Source organism: Anopheles ziemanni, chromosome 3 (genome assembly GCF_943734765.1).
Source record: "Anopheles ziemanni chromosome 3, idAnoZiCoDA_A2_x.2, whole genome shotgun sequence".
Classification (NCBI taxonomy): Eukaryota; Metazoa; Arthropoda; class Insecta; order Diptera; family Culicidae; genus Anopheles; species Anopheles ziemanni.
Window position 1 is genome coordinate 81,696,521 of NC_080706.1, and position 22,776 is coordinate 81,719,296.

The following is a 22,776-nucleotide window of genomic DNA, read 5'->3' on the forward strand; positions in this document are numbered from 1 at the left end:
GTTGGAAAAGCGCACAAGGTCAGGCGCAGGCGGAGGAGTGCCTGAATTAGTTTGACCTGAGAAAACGAGAAAACACACCGATATTATGTATTTCAACGGATTGAGAATCATTCAGTCTTCTTCGCTGCGTACTGAAAAGTATTTACAAATGTACTTCATTTCGAATTCGACATCAAACCGAAAGATATCGCTTTCCTTGAATTTATTGATTTTGGCTTGAGCTGACAATTTGAAGATAACAATAAACAACTCGCTTTAAGGTAAAAAAGAAAGCTGATAAAAAAAATGAAACAATCCTGCAAACGCAAATCAATCGGCGTTGCTGGTGTTAAAAGTGGGAGGAGTCTTACATCTAACGAACAAACAAAAAAAAATCGACCTGAATCCTTATTTATTCACCGATCTCTTTATGTCATTTCGCACGTCTTGCTCCATTAACCGTGCCCGTATTCAAGATGCTCTCGTAGGAAATAAAGTTGTCTTTTCCGAGCTCTTGTCGAGAAAATATAAACTTAAAGAAACCTACCATTAGAGTTTCTACTGAAGAATTTTACCTTCTGTTAGATTTACCGCAAGCGTTTCTCGGTTCAAAATTAGTAAATACTAACTGTCGTCAAATTTAAGAATTATTGTGGTATTGTATTGTTGGAGTTACATCTTATATGTATATGTTCATGTATATGTTCTTTTACCTGCAGTAACCAAATCTACAACTTTTTATCATACAAACATATTGAGAACTGCACTTCAAAGGCCAACATTATGAAATCCCCTAATCTGTTTACATACGTCACATCAAATAGTATTTCTAACACCATCTCCATGTTGATGTTTCTTTAAGGCAAACCCTCGCAAGGAAACACAATAGGAAAAGGTACACCAAACTCTCACCCATAAATGTAACAAACCATCTCAAAAACAAATCAATTACACCGTTTGATATTTGATTTATTCTTTTCGATACTGCATTATTCAGGATTCCGTCGTTACAGGAAGAAGGAGCTCCCGGAAAAAAACAACTACACTTTTTTCCGACGATAGTACCTCTTTGTCTGCTACAAAAATGCTATGAATAGGAATGAATATCCTACCAAATTTGTAACCATATTAAATTTTATTTCCACCATAACTCTGGCTCTCCACAAATGTCGGGCGCTACGGGTCGAAATACGAAGCCGGTCGATCTCGCATCTCTGTCCCAGCGGAGTAGCAAAATTTGTGTGCATTTTAAGTGAATATTGTAGGGAGGACTGTTCCTTGTTTTTTCCATCTTGTACGCCCCGTCGTTGCTGTGATGGCCGAAAGAGTTTGTCACAGGACGCGTCGGACGAGGCGGTTGCTGCTAGGGAGTATATTTTTCTTTGGTCCACGGAATTGAATTCTAAACCACCATATCAAGCGGGGTGGAACCGAGTCAACAGGATAGGATGGTGGTTTTTGTCAGTCAATAAATTTAAACGCCGTCGTGAATGCGCCCTTTTTCTTCTTCCCGATCATCACTTCTGCTGAAATGTAAGGCGGAAGATTTGAGCAAGTGAAATCGACAATTTCTAAGGTGGATAAGCAGAAGCTTAATGTCATAACCTACAGTAAATCTACATTTACTCTCGTAGGTGTTGGTTTGTCTTCTGCATACTTTCACCATACGCACATGATACCAAAGGAAAAGTTCTTGAAATATCCACACTTTGTTGCTGAGAATATTTTTTATTTGAATTACGATATCAATTCGAGAGATCTAGATCCCTTAATCCCTTTTTCCGTTAAAACCGTTAATATTTCGACTTGCGGACTGTTTTAATTCGTAAATACCAAGAATTTGTTACGCCTGTGCACAATAATAGACTCGATCCATTCGATGTGCGGTGTGATATCGTTCATATACAAATCCAAACCGCAACCTTTGCTCAACGTTGATACAACACCATATGCAAACATTGGCATTCGCGGATTTGTGCTATTGATTACTGCTGCCCCATAATCCATCTAGAAGTTAGATAACATAAAGAGAAAGATTACAATCCCACCGAAACAATTATCGTCTAGAATCAGAACTTACCGTACAAGTTCCAGGAATCAGATTAACGTTGTTTTTAAAGCAAACTACATCGTTCGTGCCAGTACCTGTGATGCCACACTCATGTTCTGGTTCGACATCGACAAAGATGGTAGTATTGACTCGTGGACGGGAATGTATCTCATGCTCAGGACGCGTGTCGTATGCACTAAACTGTAGGCCACTGGGCCACACGCCATCGATGTTTCGATTCCAAAGACACGCCGGACGAAACATTCTGGTGTTGACGAATTTTGCCACCTTTATCAACGCAATGTTGTTCTCCGGTTTGCACAGCCGGTACTTTGGGGAGACGTACACATCTCCTACGGTAATGAGCACTGTACCACTGTGTGCGACGTACCGTGGATAGCCCTTGCTAGATGTAACACAAGAAGCCGACGTTAAGAAATACTGATAGTCGATAAGGGTGGCTCCACATTCATATAACGTGGTGACGTTGTCCCAGAGCAAACCAAAGCGATTTAGTGCAAAATTTGAACCCAAGTTTACCGGACTTTCTTGACGAACTCTTCCGGAACAACGAGGCAAGGTGGTGCACTCTGCAAAGATGGGGAAAATTGTTATGCACGGTACGCAACGATTAGCTATACTATATTTATCACTTACCTGTATAGTCAAACGAAGTATTCGTCACCTGCTCAATCCAGTCCACATATTCGCTCACTTTACTGTATACTCCGGTCGATCCTACCGTGCACGGGGTACCGAACGACACCACACCGACTACTAAAGGGAAAACATATCCTTTTACGTCCAACCGCTTCACACCTATTGGTCCGCCAGAGTCTCCCTCGCACGTGTCCATGCTATTGCCAACGGCACAAAATTGATCTGTTCGGAACCCGTCCGGCATCTGACGACGGTTTAGCGTTATTCTTTTAGAGCAATTAGTCATATCGATCGTATTCAGCTCCGCTCGTTGCAGCGTAGGACTGAGCGCTTCAGCAAAACCGGTTGCCCCGAACCCTACCGCATCCATCGGGCCACTGGGGATTTCAAGTTCACGCCACAGACAAGCGTTGCACACGGCCGACGAGTATGTGGCGGGATCCTTGAGTTGAACTATCGCTATGTCGAAGTACCTGCGGGATCCCCGATACTGTGGATGTGAAATGAATCGTGCGATCGCGATCTGTTGAGCAAATTCATCATCTTCCGGACTTCCTAAATCAGTATCACCGATGCGCACCGTATCAGGGGGAATGCTGCAAAACGACATCAACAAAATGGTTCTAGAAGCTGTCCAATCTGTTACCATTATGACTTTTATAAACCTTTCTTACTTCTCTGAATCTCCACCACAGTGAGCTGCAGTGATTATGAAATCATTGGTTATCAAACTTCCACCACAGAGATAGTCAATTGATCCGTTAGAACGTGTCCAGCCGATCGCCACCTGAAACGTCAGGATGTTAAATTATCCGAAAATATCACCTCAATCACGCATTTGTAACATCAACGTTGTACCATGTGTTGAAATTCTCCACGAAATGCTCAAAAACTAACAGGACCGACGTATGGTGTTTGGTAGAATTGATAGAAGTGAAATCTTGAAGGGCAATCTAGGATACCGCAAGTAGAATTCAAATATATTGAACAAAATATTTGTTTGTAATCAACATTGGCCCATCTATTTACCACGGAGCGATGAGCGGTTATAATAATCACTTGGAGGAGTATCGAAAAAAGCAGGTTCCTTAGAATCTTGCCCAAAAGCAGTAGAGCTCAACAACACACACAGGAAAGCTAAGATTTCTATAATGGACCACGCCATTTTTTTCTCTTTATTTTGTCAAGATACGTCTAACAAAAACCACAACGTGTGTTTAATACCCAGCGGCTCGACACGAACTATTCGCATTTCTACACTGCACGGGTGACCCGTGAGTTAATTGCGTTGTGTTTTGTTCTTTATCACCGGCACCATGTGAGTGTAGTGTAATTGAAAACAGATTCCAAGCTGTCTTTTTATAAAAAGAACTATCGATGTCATCACTCCATGCTACACTCTAGAAAAGGGGTAGGCATACATTTCCTAAAAAGAGCCGGACTATTAAAAGTAAACCAAAAGCGCTTATGGCGTAGATTTAATGTTTTCAAGTACCCTATTGAATGGAGTATCAAGTTTCAAAATGGTAAAGTTATATAAAAGTGTTAAAAGTTAAATTGTTGAAATTTTACCGGTATTTTTGTATTTTCATGCTTATTTTCGTTGAATTTTAATTTTTTTCACTTCGTTAAACAATTGTAATCTTCATTATCGGGAAGAAAACAAACCCGACATCGTGAACCATTCCGATAAAAATTGAGCTAGATTTTTTGCATGAAGCACTAAAATTTTCTTATGTGCCGGATAAAATCAGTTGGCGGGCCGGACTTTGCCGACCCCTGCAGAAGTATGGGGATTTATTTACATTACATTTTCACATAACTCATAGGACTTGATTTGATTAAATTTACCTAAATACTTTATTCAATTAAAAAAAAAATCTAACTTATCTTCATGGCAGCTAATTTAACTTATTAACTTATTTATGTAACAGTAAAGTTACGTTAAGGGGAAGATTAGGAGTGGTTTTGTTGAAACCATTCTACTTTAACCCCAGAAAAAGAGAGTTTAGCATGCTTCACCCATTCGCGGCGTAACGACCATCTTTGGTCATGCCGTCATTCGTGTGCTGGTAGAGACGAATGATTGACCGAAGAGGTCAAAGTCTCTAAAATTAAAAAAAAAAATTGGTCATGCCTGCCCGTTAATGGCTTACAAGAAAGTTTCACTTTGTGTAGGTGTATAGTCAGTTCCCTCGAACAGGGTAGGGTCCGGTCTCGTTTGGGATTCGAACTCACGCCGTCAAGGTAGTGAACCCCGGTGCTCATGGACCGATTTTCTGACCAGCGTAATCGCTCAGCTGTCGCGGATTAAGTTCATTAGAAACAAATTTGAACCTCGTTCATTACCCATTGATGATACAACACCGTGTACAGACCTATGAATGGCTCTTGATCAACAAATTGATTGATCTTGATAACAAATTTTTCAAACTAAATATCGATGGCTCCACATTTGTACAACGAATACGTATCTGGGTCATCCCACAGGAAACCGAAAAGAATCGTTGCATTTTAACGTACGAAATTCTGTGAATGGATATTCAAACTCTCATGGAATTTCAAAGGCGTAAATAACACAGCTACAATCATATGGTGTTATAAGGCGATTCTGTTTTCTGGAAACCGAAAAGAAACCGTCAAATACAATAGATTATATTTATTTGACTGGCGACCTGAGATGTGTACTAGAATACATATTCTACTACTTCATATTTAATCTTAAACCAAAATCACATGAATCGTAATGTAACGTAAACCAAAATTTATAAAACCGGAATGTTTAAAAACACAGAAATAGTTCGACTCTATCCGTCAATATATTTTTTGGTCGGCATATAAAAAACTACCCAATACCAACACTTTTTATAACTTTCAAGATTTTATTTTCAATTCCAAAAACTGCCAAGGACAATATTGACCGCCAAAAGACAAGAATGTTGAAATTGGTGAATTTCATAGACACATAATTCTCAAAAAGTTATGCTAGTCGCCTGATTTGGGTTCTAGGATCAATATCAAATGTGTATACGTTTTTAAATTGTTTGTCTATTGTGCAGTTCTTGCGAACTGTGGTTAAAATCTATTCTGTTTTACTCTTACACCTAATGTACTCAAGCATAAAAAGGACTGTAGACAATTAATGAAATAGATTAACCATTATAAAAGGTCAAAACATAAACAATTTGATTGTAGTTTTTTCTATATGGTTGCATGATAAATAATATAATCTGGATGCTAGTACTCAAATTCAATCTGAAAACACAAGATACTGGTCGCGCCTGCGGATGATGATAGACTCAATCCATTCAATGTGGGGTGTCACTTCGGTCACATACAAGTTTGATCCACAGTCTTTACTCAATGTTGATACTAGACCATAAGCAAACACAGGGGACTGCCCCCATAACGTACCGTTTATGACCGGTGCACCATAGTCCATCTGAAATTTGAATTGAAAAATAGTATATAAAATATATTAGGATATGTAAAATGGACGTACATTTACGTACGTACTTCTTTGGTTAATTATTTTTAATTTACTCACCGCACAAAATCCAGGTACCAAATTAACACTGTTCTTATAGCAAAACACATCACTTGCATCCGTCTTGTCCATGTCACATGTGCTTTGACCTTTAGCGTTGACGAAAATAGTACTGTTTGTCAACAAACGTTCTGGCTGATAGGTCACAATAGGTCCATAGGCACTGAAAAGAGAATCACCAGACCACTCTCCGTCGATGTGTCGATTCCAAAGACATGCTGGCCGGAGTTTGTTGATATTGACGAATTTCTCTATCTTTATCAATGCAATGTTATTCGCAGGACTATCTCGGCGGTACTTTGGCGACACGTACACATCTGTAATGGCTATTCGCTCTGCTTTGCTCTGGGCAACATATTTTGGATAGCCCTTGCTGGACATCACGCAGGATGCCAATGTCATCAGAAACTGATGATCGATTAAAGTAGCTCCACATTCGTACAACGAAGATGTCTCGGTATTATCCCACAACAAACCGAAGCGATTCATGGCGTAGTTGTCACCAAACTCCACAGGAATATGTTTCCGAACTCGCCCTATACAATAAGATGACCTGATGCATTCTGCGACGATAAAAGTAATAAGAGAGCTTTCTAGTGTTTAAGAAAATCAATATTGCACAAAGTACTTGCCTGAATAAGCAAATGATGTATTCGTCACCTGTTCAATCCAGTCCGCGAATTCGCTTATCTTGCTATAAACGCCGGTGGATCCAACGATGCATGGAGTACCGAAAGATACTACTCCAACTATTAGAGCATGCTCTGCTCCTCCGACATCCACCCTCTTCACACCGATTGGCCCACCAGAGTCTCCTTCGCAAGTGTCCATATTGCTGCTTGCAGCACAGAATTGGTCCTTCCGGAATCCGTCTGGCATTCGACGACGATTTATTGTTATTCTACTAGTACAATTGCTTCGGTCGATCGCATCTAGCTCCACGCGCTGTAGTGTTGGACTAAGCGCCTCGCCAAAGCCTGTCGCCCCGAAGCCAATCGCATCCATCCGCTCTCGGGGAACATCATCTTCTCGCCACAAACATGCTTTGCAGACAGCGTCTGAAAATGTGGCCTGTCTTTGTAGCTCTATGAGCGCTACATCAAAATAAGCCTTCGAGACCCTATACTGAGGATGTTTAATGAATCGCGCGATCTTAATCTGTTGAGCAAAGTTATCGTCTTCCGGACTCCCGAGGTCGGTATCACCGATGCGCACAGTATCGGGAGGGATGCTACAAAATTATAACAAGCAAGAAAAATGGTTTATTTTAATATAACTTATCATTAGTTGATTATCGTAAATGGTGCTTACTTTTCTGAATCTGCCGCACAATGTGCTGCGGTTAGCACAAATTTATTGGTTATCAAACTTCCACCACAGAGATATTGTACAGATATATTGGAACGTGTCCAACCGATGGCAACCTGTGAAACCAGCATACAAGATTTAAAATCTTTCACACTTTTATGTTAAACCACCAATACCATATGTTGGAACTCTCCACGATACGCTCGCACCCCTCCAAGGCCTCCAACGGGTCTAAGAAAGTCACCAACGTTGGAGTAAAACCGCTTTGGGCAATCTTGATCGAAAAGAATTAATTCATCAATCTGTTTCTTTGAATCTACTAGTTCTGCTTCTACTTACCCCGCAGTGTTGTTCTTTCGTTATAATCGCTTGGAGGAGTCTCAAAAAACAATGGCTCTGCAATATTTTGACCGCGAGCAAACCAATTCAGGAACACAAAACAAAAAATAGTAATGCGTTTAAGCACAAACAACATATTTGACGATCTTTGTTAAACTTTAAGCCGAACAACGAACAAGCCGGGTGTGTCCGTCACGACGTCTCGATACAAACTAACCGAAAATCCGATCCCCAGACGGGGTTGTCTGCCAACAACGTTGTCTTTTGTCATCGTAATAACATTAATTTCTGGTTGTAAATTCTTTGGGAACAGGTTTACCGTTGCCTTGCGCGAATATCGCACCGAAGTAGACGAACTAGAGAACAGGCGTTCGGAAGCCTGAATGAAAACCCAATAACGAAGATTTGTCTGACAGCAGACGCTCAATGAAACTGGTTTTTGGGACAGAAACAAAAAGCCAGTTTTATGGCTTAGCAACAAAAAACAAGGTTTAAGACAAACTGTGTAGACTCAACTTCACTTTTGGTTTCCACAAGGTGATAATGACCTTTTAAGTAGGTAAACAAAATGCGGCCATTTAACTGTCTGTGAACTTCTGTAGTAACCATCTGTTGGAATGGTATGCAACGACATACAATATGTTGGAACTCTCAGCAGTAAATTTGAACTCCGTAAACATCGCCATCTGATCTACACTGGTTTTCTGCTGTAGAGTGATGTGTGCTAAGCAATCTGAAGTTACAGCAAATGATGATTGGGTACCTCTGTTATTTTTATCTTACGATATTACATCTAAACGAGATGCCGACTAACAAAGTGATTCTTTACCAATCGCTGGTATCTTCAACAATGGTGATAATCTTACTAAAAGTACTCGATCTTTCACTTGGTATAGAGAAACAATTTATGACACTTCAAATTTTTTTTCTATATCAAACTTATTGCAAAACAACTTTATTCATAATTTAGAAAACAAAACCGATAGCGTTAATTTATATCAACTCTTTGTGTCGTCCTATTTTTTTTTTTCATTCATCTATTCAATCTGAAAACACAAGATACTGGTCACGTCTACCGATGATAATAGACTCAATCCATTCGATGTGGGGAGTCACGTCGGTCACATACAAGTTTGATCCACAGTCTTTACTCAACGTTGATACTAGGCCATAAGCAAACACAGGCAATCCCCACAAGGTACCGTTAACGACCGGTCCACCATAATCCATCTGTAAATGGGTATTATATTCAATTTATTTTTAAATTAATATTATATATTTCGTTAGTTTATACTTCTTCATTAACTCACCGCGCACACTCCAGGCAATATATTAACGCTGTTCTTGTAGCAAACCACATCACTTGCGTTCGTTTTTTCACAATTATGTTCATTCCTACCCCTGACGAAAATAGTAATATCGTTTGATCTCGATCCTGGCTCATAAGTCACAGCTGGTCCATATGCGCTGAAAATGGAATCACCAGACCACTCTCCGTCGATATTTCGATTCCAAAGACATGCTGGTCGATACATATTGGTGTTGACATATTTCTCAATCTTTATCAATGCAATGTTGTTCGCAGGACTATCTCGACGGTACTTTGGCGACACGTACACATCTGTGATGGCTACTCGCTCTGCATTGCTCTGGGCGACGTATCTCGGATATCCCTTGCTTGACGTCACGCAAGATGCCAATGTCATCAGGAACTGATGGTCGATCAACGTGGCTCCACATTCGTACAACGAATATATGTCGGCCTCATCCCACAGCAAACCGAAGCGATTCATGGCGTAGTTGTCACCGAACTCCACCGAAATATGTTTCCGAACTCGCACGGGACAAAAAGATGACCTCGTGCACACTGTGTCGATGGAAAAAGTTCGTTTATCGTGAGTTTTTGGAAGTGAATATTGTACAAAGTACTTGCCTCCATAGTCGAATGAAGCATTCGTCACTTGTTCGATCCAGTCTACATATTCGCTTATCTTACTATACACACCGGTAGATCCATCAACGCATGGAGTACCAAAAGATACTACTCCGACTACCAATGGGATAACTGCTCCTCCGACATCCACCCTCTTCACACCTATTGGACCACCAGAGTCTCCTTCGCACGTATCCATACCATTTCCAACCGCGCAGAACTGATCGTTCCGGAAGCCGTCTGGCATATGGCGACGGTTTGTTAGTATTCTTTGAGAGCAATTGCTCCGGTCGATCGCATCTAGCTCCATTCGTTGCAGTGTTGGACTGGGCGCTTCACCAAAACCGGTTACCCCGAAGCCAATCGCATCCATTCGTTCCCGGGGAATGTAATTTTCTCGCCACAAACATGCGCTGCACACCGCTGCTGAATATGTGACTGGGTTTTGCAATTCTACTAGCGCTACATCAAAGTAACGTCGTGTGGCCCTATACTGAGGATGTTTAATAAAACGAGCGATCCCGATCTGTTGAGCAAATTCATCGTCTTCCGTGCTCCCTAGATCGGTGTCCCCAATACGCACAGTATCGGGAAGGATGCTTCAAAAATATAACAAGCAAGAAAAATGGTTTATTTTAATATAACTTATCATTAGTTGATTATCGTAAATGGTGCTTACTTTTCTGAATCTGCCGCACAATGTGCTGCGGTTAGCACAAATTTATTGGTTATCAAACTTCCACCACAGAGATATTGTACAGATATATTGGAACGTGTCCAACCGATCGCCACCTGTGAAACCACGATACACGGTTATAAAATCACTTGCATTTCGAAGTTAACGCAATAATACCATGTGTTGGAACTCTCCACGAAACGCACGTACTCCTCCATAGCCGTAGTAAGGTCCAAGAAAGTCCCCAACGTTGGAATAAAACCTTGTTGGACAATCTATACATGGAATATATAATTTTTCATCAATCTTCGAGCATATGTGCCATTTCACCATTTGCTTCTGTGTGTACCTCGCAATGTTGTTCTTTCGTTGTAATCACTTGGAGGAGTATCCAAAAATGAACCCGAAGGTTCAACAGGAGTACTGCCTAACACAAACGCACTCGTTGACACTAACTGGAAAACTGTGATAATTTTCAGTGTGAGTAACATTTGCACAAATTTGTGAAGATAATTTTAAGCAAACAGACACTTGATTGTTTGTCTCCGTCACAATGATCAGACACGAACTAAATGAAAATCTGCACTCCACATGTACTTGTTTGCCGGTGTAGTGCGTATTGCCATTTTATTACTGATCTCATCTGGGATTGTATTCTTTAGGAACAGGTTTTTTCCGTTGTATCTTACCTCAACACAACCACCCATCCAATATGGGGATTCCTTCGATAAAAGGCAGAAAGCTCGTCAAAGTAGAATACCCAAACGGCTTAATGAAACTGGTTTCAGTAGCAACAACAAGGTTGACAAGACTGGTCTTACTGTCTCAACTTTACTTTTAGTTTCTACAAGCTGGCATTGACCTCGCTATGGACTGAATATAAGACGTTCATGCAATTTTTTGAATATTATCGCTTCCATCCATTTGATATGTGGTGTGATTTCTGTGAAGATGATACAGCCTTTTACGATGGATAGCATAAGTTGAAACGCGTTGAACGCCTTTGTAAACTCCGTTATCGCGTCTGGAAATCGGAATATGACATCTTGCAATCCTTCATCGCGTTTGTCACCGTCATTAATGATTCTTTAAACTCGAATATGATACTTGTAAACTTCATTATCGCCCTGTCAGATTGGAGGCCGGTTTGTTTTGGGTTTCATAGATGCAAATTGTGTACACATACATATATAGTCAACCATTCGAAAAAGACGTTACTGTTCACAAATTGTATCCACGCTGTGAATCAATTATTTTAAACGATTGAACGGTTCTATTGAATATCTGTTATGGAAATTGTATATTGTGGTATACACAAATCATAGGAGGGCCCATAGAAACGAAAATGTAAGATTTATTCTTACCAATCTAGTAAGCTTAGATGTGCTGCGGTGAAGGTAATTGCAAGTGAGAATTTCAGATTCCGTGATAAACAAGCTCAGCGAAGGAGAATTTGCCCACTGAGGAGTAGTGAATTGGCCTTTTATTCCCCATTGAAACTGGAAAAGAAGTGTTGGCTCACGTTTATGCCAAACTCGCATATCGAAACTTTTACAATATCGAGATGTTCCTATGTAGCTGTCGCTGACGGAAACCCCAGCACTGACAAACAACTTAATAGGTCACCGCAGCCAATCGCCGATCGTACGATCGTGATTTATCAAATCATCCTTTGAATCCTTGCAGAATATAATAAAAACTATAGTTTGGTCGAAATAGCAAACCTCAACCTTTCGGTTTTTTTGTTTAAGCATTCCCGCGCTGGGATCGTTCTCTCGCTCGGGATGCCTGGCGCTGGCGGGCATTTCTGTGGAGGCGTCTCGCCTCTCGCAGGCTCTCGTCTAGAGCCACTTGCGCCGCGTCCTGGTGCATTGGGGCCGCGTCATGAAGCCGCAGAAGCGCCAGGTTGCGTTGTATGGTGCTGGCGTAAACCCCGGTTGGCATCCGCTGTTGGCGTCGTCGGAGTTGCCTGATGCTGTCCAAAAGCTGCCTTGCTCTACGCCGGAAGGCCAACCGCGTGTCCGGGTCCATGGCCTGGATCCTAGCCCGTAGCGTGGGGTCACTACCGAACCTGCTCGTTCTCGCTCGATCTTGGGCCGCTGCCCGTTCCGCTGCTTGTTCCGTTGCTCGCCGCCTGGCCGCTGCCGTCTGCCGCTCCGCGATGGCTTCCCTCTCGGTGGTCCAGAGCCGCTGGAGCTCGGAACAGATCATTCTTGCTGCCTCCTCCAGTCGATCCCAGGCCTCCGTGCTATAGAGCAGGTGTTCGTGCATGTTGTCGGCGGTAACGGTTGCCAGCCCATGTCCAGACAGGAGCCGCTAGCCCACCCCGGCGAAACGGGGGCACTGGAACACCACGTGCTCCGGCAACTCCTCGGCGTCAGGGCAGGCCGGACAGCCCGGGGATTGGGTAAACTTTTTGGCTGCGAGATACTGGCGGAAAAAGCCGTGCCCCGTCAGCACCTGGGAAAGGTAGAAGTTTACCCGCCCGTGTTTCCGGGCCATCCACCGCTCTCGTCTTCGAACAATGAGGGCTCATTCAGAAAGCGGTAGGTTTGTTCGTTGCTTGTTGATTTCATCAAATGCCGTCGTTGCAGTGAAAGTTGCTGTTCATCGTCTTGAGCTGACACCATGCTTGTTTTTATATATGCACCCAGCAGGACCAGTGCTTCCAACGCGTCATTCTTTTCTAACACTTCTTTTCCAGTTTCAATGGGGAATAAAAGGCCAATTCACTACTCCTCAGTGGGCAAATTCTCCTTCGCTGAGCTTGTTTATCACGGAATCTGAAATTCTCACTTGCAATTACCTTCACCGCAGCACATCTAAGCTTACTAGATTGGTAAGAATAAATCTTACATTTTCGTTTCTATGGGCCCTCCTATGATTTGTGTATACCACAATATACAATTTCCATAACAGATATTCAATAGAACCGTTCAATCGTTTAAAATAATTGATTCACAGCGTGGATACAATTTGTGAACAGTAACGTCTTTTTCGAATGGTTGACTATATATGTATGTGTACACAATTTGCATCTATGAAACCCAAAACAAACCGGCCTCCAATCTGACAGGGCGATAATGAAGTTTACAAGTATCATATTCGAGTTTAAAGAATCATTAATGACGGTGACAAACGCGATGAAGGATTGCAAGATGTCATATTCCGATTTCCAGACGCGATAACGGAGTTTACAAAGGCGTTCAACGCGTTTCAACTTATGCTATCCATCGTAAAAGGCTGTATCGTTCCCACAACCCTGAGACATCCGTGACAGAACACCAAACACTCGATACTCTCCTTCATCCAGTTTTGCCATCACGGGTCCTCCGTAGTCGAGCTGCGAAGAATAGAAATGAAATAAGACAATAGCTCGATTAGAAAACAATTCCATTAGAAAATAAGAGAAATATGCTATGCCTAACCTGGCATGAGGCTGGAACCAAAGATACGTTTCGGCTGAGACATTGCAGACCGGGAGTTGCTTGTGATGATCCGATAAAACACTTTTCACCCGACAAAGGGGAACGGGTCAAGATACGCTTACTGCTATCAAAAAGCTCCACATAATAACTTGTGTCTGGAATCGATGCAGTGAAACTTGGTTCTTTAATCCACGCGCCTTCGCGGTTTAAATTCCAAACACAAGCTGGCAATGCGTCGACCAGATTTGCGTATTTCGACATTTGGACCAAAGCAATGTCGTAACCCGGCTTCCCTGGCTTAAACTGTGGATGAACGAAAACATCCTTCACCGGGACACGTTCGTTCGTCGCAGTGGCAGCAGCGAATTTGGGATAGCCTCTCCTGGAAGACACACAGTCTGCCGAAGTTAGTAAAAACTGGTAATCTATAAGCACTGCTCCACACTGATGAATGTTGCTGTCCGACTCATCCCAGAGCAAACCGAATCGGTTCCATGGTATTGATGTATGGAAATTTGACGTAACGGAAGCATCGCCATTGCGTTCGCAAGCATTTACGCTAGTGCAAACTGTAAGAAAACGAGATAGAGATCAAGAAATACATTCACAGTTATCTTTATCGTTCGGTCGCATTTGATGTGAACTAACTATCGTAACTGAGCGACTGATTCACTTCACGCTCGATCCAATCTATGTACGAGCTCACACGTGTGTAGACTCCCGTAAATCCCTCGATGCAGTGCGATCCGAACGAAACGACTCCCACAATGAGCGGAAACAGATTTCCAAACAGATCCGACCGTCCCGTTTGAATTGGCCCTCCCGAATCACCGGCACAGGTATCCATCGTTGGACTACCAGCACAAAACTGATCTCTACGCAGTCCCTCGGGTGAACTTCGGCTATTAATTGACAGACGTCGGGCGCATTCATTTGCAGCAATCGCCGAAAGCCTCACTTTTTGAAGGAATGGGACTATTTGTTTCGCCGTACCCGAGGGCACCAAACCCTATGGCCTCCATTTCCACACTCGGAGCTTCCGGCTCGAGCCAAATGCAAGCAGTACAAACCGCATTGGAGGGCCAAACGCGCTCGATCAGTTTTACCAACGCTATGTCGTAGTACTTTCGGGATGCTCGATAATTCGGATGCTTGATGAACATTTCGATCGGTACCTCTACGGCACTATAGTCGTCTTCAGTACTGCCTAGGTCGGTGTCACCAAGGCGTACCGTGTCCGGAGGAATGCTGAAAATGATATAGACGATCAACCCGTTAAATTATCACGTGTCTCGATTGTACGCACTTTTCCAAATCAGTAGCGCAATGAGCAGCCGTCAGTAAAAACTGCCATGTAATCAGGCTTCCCCCGCACAGCCAGTCAATTTGGCCATCGGAACGAGTCCACCCAATCACGGCCATATGTTGGAATTCTCCCTGAAAGGCACGTTCCCCTCCAACTGCTGTGATACCGTACGAACTCGATAGGTCTGGTTTGAAGCGAACGGTACATTCTGTAAGAAAACGTGAAAAGCCGTTAATACCGTATATCTAGCTTAAACTGGCTGTTAAATCTTACCATCAAATGAATTTCCTTCAATGAAGTTTTCTGGTGGAGAGTCTAGAAACGCCTGACCGCGAGCTAATGCTACGGTTGAAAGCACAATTTGAAGTAAATAAATCATTTGTTAAAATGTGCCGAAAACATGTGGACTTCAACGCAGAATGGTCAACGCTATACTGAAGTATCTTTCCTAAATCAACCTATCGCGACCATAGGATTGAGCGGCATTAACAGGAGAAACTGGTTTTATGAGTGGGTATGACAAAGCTTTCGTTAACTGCACAACAAAAAACTTAGTGTCGAACAAGTTCGACATGTTGTTTTTTTTTTATTTCATTCATAAGCTCTTTCTTGGCTATACACAATACACCATACTAGCGGTACAACGACCTGTACAACCCGAGCAGCATAATTCGATGAGTTTGGCGTTACACCTGATTTGGTTTACCATAGCATAGCATAGTGCTCTTGATCAAGAAGGTATGGTTAACCCATCAAGGATGTCCATCACCCGGAAGGAATATATACCGTCTATCGTTCCCTGTGGCTAGACTTTAGTCATACTAACTATGTCAGCAAAGTTGATTCTAACTCAGTTCGTGCTTCAATTTTATCTTGTATTATTACATCAATTATAAACAGTCCTAATTGATCACTACAAGTGGAGATTTGTACTAGTTAAGTGTGAAAATCGTCTCAAACTTAACTGATCTCCGATAATTGCAGGAATCTTGAACGCCATTCCCATGACGGCACGATCTACGCTGATGGTGCGTTATCAGTGTCTTCGTTATTTTTTAACAACACCAGAAGAACAATCACAGGCAACAATTCACTCCCCTTAAAGTACACAGTTCAACATCCCGCTCCGGTTCATCCAATCGCTCCATTATCAGAGGGAAGATGATACGATGCGCTCCGGTGCCGCGGCAAGGAACCAGGAACCGACCGGCGCAGTAGCGGTCAAGATTAGTCAACTGTCAGTGGATGAACACCGTGCTTAAGACCGTGCGCTTATCTTCTCGACGCACGGTCTGGCGTGTAGGATCAAGAAGCCAAACAATTACGGCCAAATCAACAACGCGAGCATTCGTGCCGGCCGTTCCATGATGGTCTTCGACTTCTCAGTTGATCTGAAGTGCTTCTAGCGGACGGGTAACGCTGTTCCGTAGCGGTGTTCAAGAAATAGAACAGATCGTTGTTCGGTCTTTTTAACAAATAGCTTCAAAAATGCTCCTTGGCGCGTCCTAGGACGATCGAGTGTATTTGTGCCTTGTGTCTAGTCAAGTTCAATCCTTCCAAAGTTCCTACAATCGCATTTCATTACTTGCCTGTAGTAAGATGGCAAAAGAAGGGGGTATCAGTGCCAGGACCACCCTTTGGTATTTGGTGTTTGTCGGCTTTGCGGTCAACTACATGATCCGGATAAACACCAATATCACGATCGTCGCGATGATAAAACAGTCCGAAACGGAGTTCGTTGGCAACACAAAGGTAGACTATGCCTGCTACGTTACGCTGAACGACTCCGAAAAATCGGAAGACACCTCCACCTTAAACCAGGGACTTAGTTTGTTGCGATCGCGTGAGAGTAAGATCATATCGCCGGAGCAATTGCTGCTGATGTTTCTGAAGGTAAGAATCACCAACATATTGTTAAGGTAAACTTTCCAACCGAGAAGTAACCAAATTAAGGTCAGCATGCCCTAGTATCTCATCTAATTGGACCGCTTATGTGAGGTGTTTATGATAAGTGTTGTCGGTGGCGCCAAAGTGGACAGGTAGATAAGATCATAACGGAAATAAACTTAGTCATGCCGCTAATCCATCACGGGGACGCGCGCGCCACACACAATAAATGTCGCCCGTAAAGATATACGGTATGTTAATCCTGCAAAGACAACAACGATGTAGGGCGTGCTGTTGACGGGCACAACACTATTGTTTTGATGCGGAACAGACAACTACCGGGCTCGGAAGTTCACCCATAAATACGCTTGAGCTTGTTTTCGGCATTGAACTTGACCTTTCTTGACCGTTTGGCAATGGTTGCACCATGACCGACGTGCGATGCACCTTACGCTTTTGCCCATGCCCGCACGAAGCGCTTGTTGACCTGGCAGTAAATAAATTTCACGCCACTTGACTCCGCAATCCATTAGTGCAGCCATAACGTGCCGACGATAGTGGTACCGGCCGTTTGTAAAGTGTGGCTAATCAAAATAGACTTTAATCACGCTGTAAATGGTTCGCTTCTGCGGCGGGGATCATCTGGTCCGGCGTGAGCCGGTTATCTGTAGCGGAGGTTTTTAACGTTTCACTCTTAACTCGCTGTGTTCGTAACGAAGCGTGGTTTTTGCGGCCACGATTAGAAATGAGTGGGTAATGATAGATGGAAGCATAAGCAGTGAGATGCGATAGCAAGAAGCATATTTTTAGCATAGAAACACCGTTTGATTGTCGATCGTATCTCTCGCTGTTGCAGCTCGATCCCCAGAGGGAAGGTTTCGACTGGAACGACTATCAGCAGGGCCTTGTACTCGGTGCGTTCTACTGGCTACATTGGATCACGCAAATACCAGGAGGAATACTGGCCCGTCGGTACGGGACGAAACTCGTGTTTGGGGCAAGCAATGTGATCGGATGCTGGTTGTGCTTCCTGATGCCCATCGCCTCCTACTGGGACTATCGGGTACTGGTGATCCTGCGTGTCCTACAAGGTTTGATATGTGTACGTCTCTAGGGTGATTGTTTGGTTTGGAGAGATGTTCTTATACTAACAATGTTATCCTTAGGGTTTGGCATGGCCAGCTATGCACCACATGGCGGGACAGTGGATTCCCCCCAACGAACGCAGCAAGTTCGTTACGGCATACCTGGGTAGCTCGATCGGAGTCGCACTCAACTTCCCACTGTTCGGGTACATCATCTCTTGGTCGTCCTGGGAGTATGTGTATCATTTTTGCGGCGTGTTTGGCACCGTATGGTACGTGGCCTGGCTGTATCTGGTGTACGATTCACCGGCCGAACACCCGCGTATCCATCCCAACGAGCGCAAGTTCATCGAAAGTTCGCTCGGCATCAGTGACCACTCGGCAAACCATCAGCAGCAGAACTCGCGCGATGAACGCACACCCTGGAAGGCGATTCTGCTCTCGAAACCGATGTGGATCACCGTCATTGCCCAGTGGGGAGGCATATGGGGACTGTTTACGCTCATGACGCAGGCCCCAACGTACTTCAACAACGTGCACGGTTGGAACATCGAGATGACCGGACTCCTGTCGGGCATTCCGCACCTCTGTCGGATGCTGTTCGCGTACTGTTTCTCACTCCTCGGCGATCGGTTGCTGAAGCGTGAACTTATGTCCCGGACAGGAGTGCGCAAGATGGGCGGTACGATGTGCTGTGTCGTGAATGGGTTGTTTGTCTTCGCCCTGGCCTACAGTGGATGTAACTCCCTGATGGCAATCATCTTCCTAACGCTCGCTACCGCAGTGCACGGGGCCGTTTCGACTGGTCCGCTCGCAAGCTTAGTCGACATGAGTCCCCGATACGCGGGAATCCTGCTCGGTGTAAGTGGGATGATCACCGTCATCCCAGGATTCATCTCACCGATCATCGTGGGAATGTTGGGCAATGTAAGTTCACACCGTATATGTCAAGTACCTTCGTCCTCCTGTTAATCTACTACTTGTATTCCATCAGCACACCGTTGAGCAATGGCGCATCATCTTTCTCATCTCCTCCGCCATGCTGATTGTATGCGGGCTACTCTACATGGTGTTCGCTGATTCCACACTACAACCCTGGAACTCCTACGACGATACTGCCGACGCCGATTTTGACGAATTAGAAGGACTTAAGGAGGCCACCGGGAACCCCGAGGGTCCGAAAGATCCCGCGTACCGGATGTATCTTGATGTCCCACAGGATAGCAATGGGAAACACGAAGAAGCCGGACATCCTCGGGCTGAGAGGCTAAGCTCGGTCTGAAGACAGTATTAGTGAATCTGAACCACATAATTGTTTCTCTTGATGCCAAAGTTTGAGTTTGAATAAATTCGCGCAGAACTCTACGCGACTAGTGTAGTGTGCCATAATAAGCCGGTGTCTGGAAGGGGATCCTTGATGTTTGCTTGTTTGCTTGCGGGTTTTAGAGACACCGAAACCAATCTCGAAGCACGTGGCGAAACCACATCACGAAGCTTTGCGGTCAGCCCCTTCCAGGAACCCTCTCATGCATATGCAAGTGACACATTCGATGTACGGGTAGCATCTATAATGCAGAATGTCCACAAACTCCCACCCGGAAGCGCGTGAAGCTGCGATTCATGTAACTTCATTTCCTTCCACACGAACGTAAATATCGAACCGTGCATATGTCCCACAAGCCTCGACAAACGGGTTAGTACCTACGAGGAAAAGGTGTACTACACCTTAAGAGCAACACCAAATCATACACGAGCACGACAAGAAACGCACCTATTTTCCCTTCCACGGTAGGCTGGATGGCACGATAAAATATTCAAATGCAGTAAAAGACACTTTTATGCCCATCATACATTGCGGAAATTTATGTTTATTTGATTTCGATACCATTTTGCGATAACGTCCCGTATCTTGAAACCATCGCCGGTTTCTTTTATCCAGCCTGCCACTTGGGCCCGGGGACTGACGGGTCGTGTCGAGTCGTTTGCACTTCCCGTACCGACCAGCAAGGTGTTGGTAGAAAGGCTTCAACGATATTCAGATAAAGGAAGTTGGGGTAAAAGTGAGCGATTCTCCTAAGCAACTCATCGCCAATGAACTAAGAATAAGAGAAATTTAAATCTCGTTTATCATCTGGATTTATAGAGCCTAGCGGGTTTGTTATGCTAAGAGTTAGTTTTGAATTAGAACAACACTGCATAAATTATTAATAGTATTCTATGAAACATATTTCAAAATTGGGCCAGTTGCGCTTAGCCTCAAGGTAGCAGATGAGTTAAATCACGTATGAAAATAAAGCGGTGAAGAACAGTCATAAAATTGGAAGAAATTAAAGATCAATATTTCCATAACTTTCATTTTTAATATTCAAATTTTAATGAAAAATTATTTTGAATATTTCAATAACAATAAAGCATTTCGATGATTAAGAGAGAAGAGATTTAAATTTTGCATTGGATTCACCACTTGTGAATAAGTACCAAAAGTGGACCAACCCAATACAGTATGCAGAACGTGTTCCTGTTTTATTTCGATAATTATTTTTTTATTTTTTTTTTATATGTCTTGTTTCACATTCTGTACCTAACGTGGTGAAGAATGTTTTTTGAAAATTTAGAATATAAACGAGGCGTAATCTAATTTAAGCCCCTTCAGTAACTTATTTGCTCTCGTTAAACGTGAAGTGCGCAATTTGGCCCCGCCATACTGTATGCTCAAGAAAAGGTGGCTTTTTTCGCCTTTCCACGGCATGTTTTATCGAAAGAAAGTGACATCGCGTTGAGTTATGGGTGTCTATTGATCTGTTTATTTTCCAACACGGCTCCCCCGGATGCGGATTCCGGTAACCATTCGTTTGCAGGATACATTTTGCCCAAAAATTGAATTCGAACGCACAAATACTATATCACCACCGTTACTACTGGAAAATGGAATATTTTGAAGAAATTTATACATCTTATATTTCAAAGAAACATATCCTTAAGGTTGTCAACAATTTGAACAATTGAAATATTGAACACGATCAATTTTCCCATTCAAAATAATGGGTTAACGTTTGGGAATGGAAATTTCTATATGCATTTTCTTGAAAGAAAAACTGTGCTTTAGCTTTTGAAAACTCATTCCACCTTCAACGCATTGAGTTTTTTTGGAAAATGAAAACTACTCATTCGCAACATCGGATTAACTTATTTGGAACAAATTCACATGGTGATCGTGAGGATAAAAGCGGCAGGTTTTCACGGTTTAACGTTCGCGTGACAAATTCGCGTACGGTTTGTTGGCGTCATTTTATTCTTCACTTTCCCGGCGAACTCTTCGCTCTTAAGGAATTTTATGAGACATCATCAATTTTCCCTCCCGTATGCGCCTGACTGACGCGGGAAAGTAAATTCGCTTACCTTTTTTGGCAAATAAAAAGCGACACCAACGCCATTAGTCTTGATCACGTATCATTTACGAGAACGGGGCGCGTAACATAACCCCGCAACGCCGTAAGAACCGGAACCGGGCAAATCGGAAACGGAAGATGGTAATTTGATTGGCTGTCAAGTGCGCACTTCAAGCCTCCGCGAAAGCACTCGGCAAAGGTGGGAAAATGTGCGCCCTGGGGCAGGTTTAGCGGGGCTAAAGCAACCCACTTTTACTACCTCGCATAATCCTCCCAATCGCGTACCAAATTCGATTCGCACAACATAGATGGGGTAGGGTAAAGCTTTCGAGCTCCGGTCTGATGGCGTGGAAATTGCAGTTTGCAATAGCTTTGCCTGCATCATTTGTACCCATCATTCCGAGGGTTGTTTTATCCACCCAATTTATCACCTTTCACAAGTGTACTTCATTTTTCAATACCTTATGTTCTTCGGAACCCGGCGTGCGTTTTTCACTCATCCGATGCAAACGCTTCATGCAAATATACACCACATGGAACAGAGAATTCCGGTGCTGTACAACCGTACGTGCGACATAAGATCATAAAAATTCCAACTCCCAGCGGATTTAGCGGATCCCACCGGTTCCCGGCTCACCAAACAATCGGTCCGTCGGAATCAACTCCTTTGGCGTGCCTCCGCCCAGGGTTCCGAAACCCCGAAGGTTGGTGTTTATCCACGCTGCCAGCGGCAACTTTCGTCACGGGGAAAAAACAAACGCACGGACTCGCACTCTAACGAACACGACAACACCCGCCCCTGGCGTGCGGTTTCCGGCGTCAAGATCAACCTGGGTGATTTTTTTTTCCTGAACCAGAAAAGCCTTCCACCGACCGTTGTTGGAGATGAAAAATTGAAATCCGCTTCCTTGGCGGGTTTCCCCGCACGAATTTGAGCACGAATGTGTAAATTGATTTCTCGTTTTGCACTTTGCGTTGAACGGACGCGGGGCAGAAGAGCAGCCAGGACGAATGTTGGTGGCTTTTGTTTACTTTTATTATTTTTCTTCGGTGGAACGAGTGCCAGAACCAACTTTTTCCTCCTCCCCGTGGCCGGAAGCAATGTGTGAAGCTAATGTGGAGGGACAATTTGAAGCCGCGGCAATGTTGGTGTTTATGATTATGGATGTTTGATTGGAAGTTAGAATGA

The 22,776-nt window shown here is 43.4% G+C and overlaps 3 protein-coding genes and 1 pseudogene across 3 annotated transcripts; 1 reads left to right on the top strand and 3 right to left on the bottom strand.

The window, feature by feature from the left end:
* Positions 1-1,797: 1,797 nt before the first annotated feature.
* On the bottom strand, positions 1,798-4,364 carry LOC131285612 (transmembrane protease serine 9-like). The gene is made up of 6 exons (XM_058314473.1): positions 4,358-4,364; positions 3,548-3,573; positions 3,364-3,476; positions 2,687-3,285; positions 2,060-2,619; positions 1,798-1,986 (listed from the first exon to the last, which is right to left on the bottom strand). The coding sequence occupies exons 1-6, from the start codon at positions 4,362-4,364 to the stop codon at positions 1,798-1,800; spliced, it is 1,494 nt and encodes a 497-aa protein (XP_058170456.1).
* Positions 4,365-5,939: 1,575 nt separating this feature from the next.
* LOC131285613 (uncharacterized) lies at positions 5,940-9,676 on the bottom strand. The gene is made up of 7 exons (XM_058314474.1): positions 9,283-9,676; positions 7,884-7,940; positions 7,721-7,818; positions 7,548-7,660; positions 6,869-7,467; positions 6,237-6,799; positions 5,940-6,131 (listed from the first exon to the last, which is right to left on the bottom strand). The coding sequence occupies exons 1-7, from the start codon at positions 9,674-9,676 to the stop codon at positions 5,940-5,942; spliced, it is 2,016 nt and encodes a 671-aa protein (XP_058170457.1).
* A 10-nt stretch (positions 9,677-9,686) lies between these two features.
* Positions 9,687-15,390, bottom strand: LOC131285615 (uncharacterized; annotated as a pseudogene).
* A 1,435-nt stretch (positions 15,391-16,825) lies between these two features.
* LOC131285616 (sialin) lies at positions 16,826-19,480 on the top strand. Its single transcript, XM_058314475.1, has 4 exons — positions 16,826-17,119; positions 17,970-18,215; positions 18,280-19,125; positions 19,193-19,480. Exons 1-4 carry the CDS (start codon positions 16,826-16,828, stop codon positions 19,478-19,480), a joined length of 1,674 nt encoding a protein of 557 aa, XP_058170458.1.
* Positions 19,481-22,776: the final 3,296 nt, after the last annotated feature.

What these genes read in the sequence shown, in the direction of transcription:
- LOC131285616 (XM_058314475.1), top strand. Translation starts at nt 16,826, where the DNA reads ATGGCAAAAGAAGGGGGTATCAGTGCCAGGACCACCCTTTGGTATTTG. An exon ending in TGCTGCTGATGTTTCTGAAG is followed by an intron (nt 17,120 to 17,969) that starts GTAAGAATCACC and finishes TCGCTGTTGCAG; the next exon opens with CTCGATCCCCAGAGGGAAGG. An exon ending in TCCTACAAGGTTTGATATGT is followed by an intron (nt 18,216 to 18,279) that starts GTACGTCTCTAG and finishes TGTTATCCTTAG; the next exon opens with GGTTTGGCATGGCCAGCTAT.
- LOC131285612 (XM_058314473.1), bottom strand. An exon ending in GTGGAGAATTTCAACACATG is followed by an intron (nt 3,477 to 3,547) that starts GTACAACGTTGA and finishes CTGACGTTTCAG; the next exon opens with GTGGCGATCGGCTGGACACG. An exon ending in TGATTCCTGGAACTTGTACG is followed by an intron (nt 1,987 to 2,059) that starts GTAAGTTCTGAT and finishes TCTAACTTCTAG; the next exon opens with ATGGATTATGGGGCAGCAGT.
- LOC131285613 (XM_058314474.1), bottom strand. Translation starts at nt 9,676, where the DNA reads ATGAATCGCTTCGGTTTGCTGTGGGATGAGGCCGACATATATTCGTTG. An exon ending in TACATCATTTGCTTATTCAG is followed by an intron (nt 6,800 to 6,868) that starts GCAAGTACTTTG and finishes TTATCGTCGCAG; the next exon opens with AATGCATCAGGTCATCTTAT. An exon ending in TGGTACCTGGATTTTGTGCG is followed by an intron (nt 6,132 to 6,236) that starts GTGAGTAAATTA and finishes TTCAAATTTCAG; the next exon opens with ATGGACTATGGTGCACCGGT.